We start from the raw sequence: 7,500 nt of genomic DNA on the forward strand, positions 1-7,500 counted from the left end.
AATTATATAATTCTGACTTAACTTCACCGAACTTCAAGTAAATTGTTTAAAGATGAACTTGGCTGTTGATATGACTTCATTATTTAGTTCTTCCAGAAATCTTTATTCTGCTTGATGTATTTTCAGTTTTGTTCCATATTAGATCTTTCTAGTTGTTTCAACTGTATTAAATAAATTTTTCTTACCTATTTTCCTTTTCAGGCTAGCATTTAAGAGATTTTACCAAGAATACATGGCCTTCACGCATCCAACTGAAGATATCTACATGGAGTAGATTTATTACCTTGACCTTTTATGTGGTTGCTCTGAATACAATACTTGACCTTGACCAATGTAACCCTGGATGTAATGACTTATTAAACTAGAATCAGATACATCTATCATTGAAAGAAGGAATGAATTGCACTGAGACTGTAGCTATTGAAATGGACAGTGAAGGTGACAGATGTTTGATTTCATTATAGGTGGAATGTTAATGAAATCAAAGCATTATTTGAGACATATATGTATGTTTATACTTCATTTAGTTTAAATGCCTATAGTAAATCTAGTATTCTAAAAAAAATGCTGAACAACAAACTATTAAGCAAATTTGTATATCAATCTCAATATTTGTATTGATTTATCATCTTTGCTTACTCAGTAAACAATTATAAGGGTTTATGATCACATTCTTTCTAAATACATGAATAATAATTATTATTTTTTTCATTACAATTTCCAGCAATCTGATTGGTGAGGCACTTTTGGCCCTGCCTTCTATTGCTAGTTTTCAGACCAGTCGCAGAGAATCAGGGGTATAATAAATTGCAAACTAATGTGTCTATACATCAGTCACAACGGCAATGTATTGGGAATTGCAGGTCCAGTGTGCAGTGTAAAATAAATGCTGAAAATGACAATCCCTTATTGTTTAGTTCAGCATTAAATATTTCTGAAAATATAAAGCTAAACATATGGCTTGTAAAATATTTTCATAATGAGAGAGTGAGTGACAGAGACAGAGAGAGATCCGACATTCCTCATTATTTTGCTCCAAGTAATATTTTAATGATTAGACCAATTTTTAATATTTTCAAAAACATATGGCAAATATTTTCACTCATCATACATTTTGCTAAGCATTAATTTAATTCATGCTTCATTGAACTTAACAAAATTAAAGGTCAATCCTTACACATTTTGAAATTTAGAAACTGAATTACATTCTGCAGTATAAATGATAGATTTTTGAAAATAAAATCCATTCAAGACTTTATAAAATGTATTGGCCGTATTTACATTATCATTTGTGAAAAATGTAAATGTGTAAACTTTCTCAATTTTTCTCAGCATATGTGTAGGATTTTGCTGCATGTCAGTAGAGCATCAGTCTAAATGCAGTGAATTGATTAAAATTTAAGTGGAAGTACAGCTAATTTGCAGATGTCTGGTTACAGTAGAACATCATTATTACAGCCTAAGCTGTTTATCAGCAGCATATCAGCAAAACTGACATTTTGGTTTGGACTAAATTCTGTACTGAGTTATATGATTGACATTTACAATTCCATTTCTAATTAAAACAGACAGTTTTGTTAACACAAAATAGTGACCAGAATTGCAAAGCTACATTCAAACTAAAAGTTTATACTAAAATTGTGACAGGTAGTTTCAAAATTTATCATCACAATCAAAATTTATCATCACAAAAAACCTAAATGAATGAAATTTAATTACATTCAAATATTTGTTATGTACAGTTGTTAATAATAAGTCATAATGCCAATTAATTTGATAATTTTCATTCTTTCCATTAAAACAAAAGCATTGAAACTGTTACAAGTTGTTATCAATGTAAATCTATACCATTAAAACAAAAGCATACCAACTCTTGCAAAATATTAATGTAAATATATACCAGTAAATTCTTAATTTTTAATGGCATAGACAGTAGTAATGTTTTTTATTCGAATAGGTCTGTTTATAATGGCATAGACAATAGTAATGGTGTTTATTCAAATAAGTCTGTTTTAATGGCATAGACAATAGTAATGGTATTTATTCAAATAGGTCTGTTTTAATGGCATAGAGAATAGTAATTGTTTTTTTTATTCAAATAGGTCTGTTTTTAATGGCATAGAGAAAAGTAATGGTTTTTAATTCAAATAGGTCTGTATTAGTGGCATAGACAATAGTAATGTTTTTCTTATTAAAATAGGTCTATTTTAATGGCATAGGGAATAATAATAATTTTCATGTTTTGAGCCAAACAATTCACATCACTAGAAAGGAAACAAAATATGGCTTTTTAAGACAATCAAATTAAAATAATTAAAATTTGAAGAGTAATATCTCTTTTAGTTGCAAACTTTTACTTGTCATTGAAGTTTATGAATTTTAGGATGAATTTTATGTGCTTGAGAAAGTTGGATTTTTGAAAATGCAAAGGATCCCATTCTTCTTAGTAATGATACATTTTGGGATTTGAAATTGGGTTTTGTTTTGATAGAAGGATCACTGTATGCTGGGTCTTTTTGCACCAACCACATAATCCATCCAAAATAATGATATCAGCATAAAGAATATGCATTATTATATTATTATTATTAGTAGTAGTAGTAGTAGTAGTAGTATGCATTTCTGCTCTTAAACAGAATTTTAGTTTAAACAAAAACTGAATATTATTCATACTAAATGTCCATTGTACTGAAACTTGAATTTTTACAACACTGTTAAACTATTATATTATGTTGTAGCTATCATGTTTTAGCTAATTTAGCTTTACTTAATTTAAAGTAAAATGTGTTTCATCTTAAAATACAATATTTTGCTGAAGCTCAAAATTAGCTTTGCATAGTAATAATTTAATTTTAATTGATGTTGTCTTAAGTTTAATTGGTTTTGATTAAGTTTAATTGATTTACTTAACATTTTTGGTCAAAGTTCTAAAATATGACTGAGCTTCAGAAGCAAATCCATCATTTAGAGGCACATAACACACTAGATGAGAGGTGGTTTACTACAGCTGGGGTCATGTCTGATGCTAGTAAAAGGAGTAACACTGGAAGTTGGGTTTAGGTCTGACTCTAGTAACAGGAGTAAAACTGGAAATTGGGGTCAGTTCTGATACTAGTAACAGGAGTAAAACTGGAGGTTGAGGTCAGATCTGATACTAGTAACAGGAGTAAAACTGGAAGTTCGGGTTAGGTTTGACTCTAGTAACAGGAGTAAAACTGGAAGTTGGGGTCAGGTCCAATACTAGTAATAGGAGTAAAAATGGAAGTTGGGGTCAGGTCCAATACTAGTATCAGGAGTAAAACTGGAAGTTAGGGTCAGTTCTGATGCTAGTAACAGGAGTTAAACTGGAAGTTGGGGTCAGTTCTGATGCTAGTAACAGGAGTTAAACTGGAAGTTGGGGTCAGTTCTGATGCTAGTAACAGGAGTTAAACTGGAAGTTGGGGTCAGCTGTGATGCTAGTAACAGGAGTAAAACTGGAAGTTGGGGTCAGGTCCAATACTAGTATCAGGAGTAAAACTGGAAGTTAGGGTCAGTTCTGATGCTAGTAACAGGAGTTAAACTGGAAGTTGGGGTCAGTTCTGATGCTAGTAACAGGAGTTAAACTGGAAGTTGGGGTCAGTTCTGATGCTAGTAACAGGAGTTAAACTGGAAGTTGGGGTCAGCTGTGATGCTAGTAACAGGAGTAAAACTGGAAGTTTGGTTCAGTTCTGATGCTAGTAACAGGAGTAAAACTGGAAGTTGGGGTCAGTGTGATGCTAGTAACATGAGTAAAACTGGAAGTTGGGGTCAGTTCTGATACTAGTAACAGGAGTAAAACTGGAGGTTGAGGTCAGATCTGATACTAGTAACAAGAGTAAAACTGGAAGTTGGGGTCAGGTCCAATACTAGTATCAGGAGTAAAACTGGAAGTTAGCGTCAGTTCTGATGCTAGTATCAGGAGTAAAACTGGAAGTTTGGTTCAGTTCTGATGCTAGTAACAGTAGTAAAACTGGAAGTTGGGGTCAGTGTGATGCTAGTAACACGAGTAAAACTGGAAGTTGGGGTCAGTGTGATGCTAGTAACATGAGTAAAACTGGAAGTTGGGGCCAGTTCTGATGCTAGTAACGTGAGTAAACCTGGAAGTTGGGGTCAGTTCTGATGCTAGTAACATGAGTAAAACTGGAAGTTGGGGTCAGTTCTGATGCTAGTAACGTGAGTAAAACTGGAAGTTGGGGTCAGTTTGATGCTAGAAACAGGAGTAAAACTGGAAGTTGTGGTAAAGTCGAGGTCAGTTCCGATGCTAGTACCAGGAGTAAAACTGGAAGTTGGGGTCAGCTGTGATGCTAGTAACAGGTGTAAAACTGAAAGTTGAGGTCAGGTCCAATACTAGTAACAGGAGTAAAACTGGAAGTTGGGGTCAATTGTGATGCTAGTAACAGGAGTAAAACTGGAAGTTGGGGTCAGTTCTGATGCTAGTAACAGGAGTAAAACTGGAAGTTGGGGTCAGCTGTGATGCTAGTAACAGGTGTAAAACTGAAAGTTGAGGTCAGGTCCAATACTAGTAACAGGAGTAAAACTGGAAGTTGGGGTCAATTGTGATGCTAGTAACAGGAGTAAAACTGGAAGTTGGGGTCAGGTCCAATACTAGTAACAGGAGTAAAACTGGAAGTTTGGGTCAGGTTTGATACTAGTAACAAGAGTAAAACTGGAAGTTGGGGTCAGGTCCAATACTAGTAACAGGAGTAAAACTGGAAGTCTGAGTAAAGTCGAGGTCAGTTCTGATGTTAGTAACAGGAGTAAAACTGGAAGCTGGGGTCGGTTCTGATGCTAGTGACAGGAGTAAAACTGGAAGTTGGGGTCAGGTCTGATGCTAGTGAGAGGAGTAAAACTGGAAGTTGGGTTCAGGTCTGATGCTAGTGACAGGAGTAAAACTGGAAGTTGGGTTCAGGTCTGATGCTAGTGACAGGAGTAAAACTGGAAGTTGGGGTCGGTTCTGATGCTAGTGACAGGAGTAAAACTGGAAGTTGGGTTCTGTTCCAATACTAGTAAAACTGAAGTTGATCCACTTTGGAATACTCTGTAAGAGTGAAATAAACTGCCAGTGTTTATCAATTTCACATGCTGTATTCTTTTCATAGGGTTAAGAGATCAGATTCAAGCATTGAGAAATAATTTCTACATTCAGTACTATGCTTACAACATAGATGCGAATTCAATGTATGTACTTGCTTATAAGTCAAGACCAACTATAAACTGAACAGACCTAGATATGCCATCATGAAATGTGGCAGCAAATTAGGGTCTATTTCATTTGTTATCAGAAATCAGTAGAACAAACTATAAAGAACCTCATCTTCTGGCATGTAATGTGATGGCAGACCAGGGTCTACATTGTTTGAAGATTTAATCAACATATAAACAAGTATAAGTGGTATTTTAGAAATAATCACATTTTTTAATATCAGACTATTGCTGACTGTGCAGAAACTGTTTTAAATGAACATAAATAAGGCTAATTTCATGGATTGTCTATGGACACACTTTGTTGTGTTTTCTTTTTTCTGTGATAAATTGTACCCAACAAGAGGAAGCCACTTCTGGTGTATTCACCTTTTAGCTTACAACAGCTCTGTGTGTGTGTGTGTGTGTGTTACCTGCTTTTTTTGTTGATATTTTAGCAGCAATTTCTGGAATGAGTGTTTACCAACAAGACCTACTTCTATGATAAGCCAGGGGTACACATAATGAAGTTTGCATATGGGGGTTTGGGTGAGTGGATGGGAGGTTTTATCATTGCATTGTTTCTTCTATGATTGTAATTTGCTGCAAGTTTCTAACAATGGGGGATGGGAGTATCAATGAGAAATGAAACTTCTCATGAGAGATTTAAGGTACATCCTCATAGAGGGTTGCATTGAGAAAGTTTGCTTTAGTCTGATTTTTTAGAGCACTAATGTGATAAGTTTATAGTTTATATTTAACATGCATTCTTCTTATTGTTATATTGTCAAAATTTAATTTTTAAGGCCTGCATTATATGCTGCTGATCATAATTGACTTTAAATGTACAGTACAATGTACTGGTATCATTAATGACATAATATTACAATTGTGTTGCAGACAGTTATGTTTCAGCATTATATTGCCATATTGTTCTCCACAGGTTGCCTATTACAGTAAATAAAGATATGTAATAATATATACAGTAAAACCTGCTATGCCCACCACAAATAGATAAGGACCAATTGTGTAAAAACCTTGTTTTGTATACATGAATCCATGCAAAGTAACTGTACAGTCCAGTCTGCCTTGAGGGTCATCTGTATTATGCAATCCCTTGTTTTTGATGGACATTTTTTTCCCAGATCCCTTAAATAAATTTCTTCATAAAGACAAACATCTACTCAACAACCAGGTGTCTTCAAAGCCACTTTCTCTTTTTAAAACAAGTGGTTGCATCATTAGACAGTTTGACCGTATTTCTACAATAAAGACCACTTGTAATAAAGACCACATGTAATAAAGACCATGTCATTGAGGTCCCATGAAAAATCTTCATAACTGAGTTAAAGTTTCGCATTAAATCACTGCTAATTCATATGTGTCTATGTATGTATGTACACACACACACACACACACACACACACACACACACAATCACACACACACACATAGACACACCAACTGCATATAAGGACACTTCTATATGGTCCCCTTCAAGATTTTTCCACACAGCTTCATTGTACATTTTATTCAATGGAAATTTACATGTACATGTATATAATATCAACTGCTGACAAACTCCATTGACCCTTGAGTTATCTTTTAACAGTTTCTGGAGATTCTTTGAATCACTTATATATTGAATATTCTAAAATTTGCTCATGATCATTAGCATGAGAATAATTTGTTTGATTGACACAGTGGCACTCTAAATTGTCCGGTATCCCAGTGTTCCAGTCCAACCCTGATTTAGTTTAGTATTAAACTTTGGTCTTACGGAAGATATTTTGAAAATTTGGTCTACTGTCCCAAAATATGTGACAACTGTATTATAACATCATTTACTTGTATGCAGTTATCATTGGATATATCAAGTTAAGAAAAACTATTCACCGAGGCCACAAGCTGAGGTATAGCAGTATATAATTTGTTTTTCTTGTATTTGTAATTTTGTCATAGGTCAATAAATTTGTGTCAGTGTAAACCAAAAGTCAATAATTGTTTATTATATGACACTGAATGTTCCAAAGAATGGGTAATATCAGAAAAGTCTTGATGAAGTTTGAACTGTGTCAAGAAAAGTCTTGATGAAGTTTGAACTGTGTCAAGAAAAGTCTTGATGAAGTTTGAACTGTGTCAAGAAAAGTCTTGATGAAGTTTGAACTGTGTCAAGAAAAGTCTTGATGAAGTTTGAACTGTGTCAAGAAAACGTACAAGTTTAAGAAAACAAGGTTTCAGAAATTAAAATGTATACTGGTATGAATCAAAAGGATATCAAATAAACAGCAAATGTTCTTA

General features: G+C 34.0%; 1 protein-coding gene across 1 annotated transcript in view; it reads left to right on the forward strand.

Moving 5' to 3' along the window:
- LOC149773628 (uncharacterized) overlaps nt 1-7,500 on the forward strand; it is a 32,123-nt gene extending 24,623 nt beyond the window's left edge. Inside the window, exon 11 of the mRNA XM_089946302.1 lies at nt 202-7,500. Coding sequence (XP_089802428.1) covers nt 202-274 — 73 coding nt within the window. The 3' untranslated portion in view covers nt 275-7,500. The remainder of the gene's footprint in view (nt 1-201) is intronic.

The sequence above is a fragment of the Sinohyriopsis cumingii genome, unplaced genomic scaffold, assembly GCF_028554795.1.
Source record: "Sinohyriopsis cumingii isolate HCF-2022 unplaced genomic scaffold, ASM2855479v2 utg000624l, whole genome shotgun sequence".
Lineage (NCBI taxonomy): Eukaryota > Metazoa > Mollusca > Bivalvia > Unionida > Unionidae > Sinohyriopsis > Sinohyriopsis cumingii.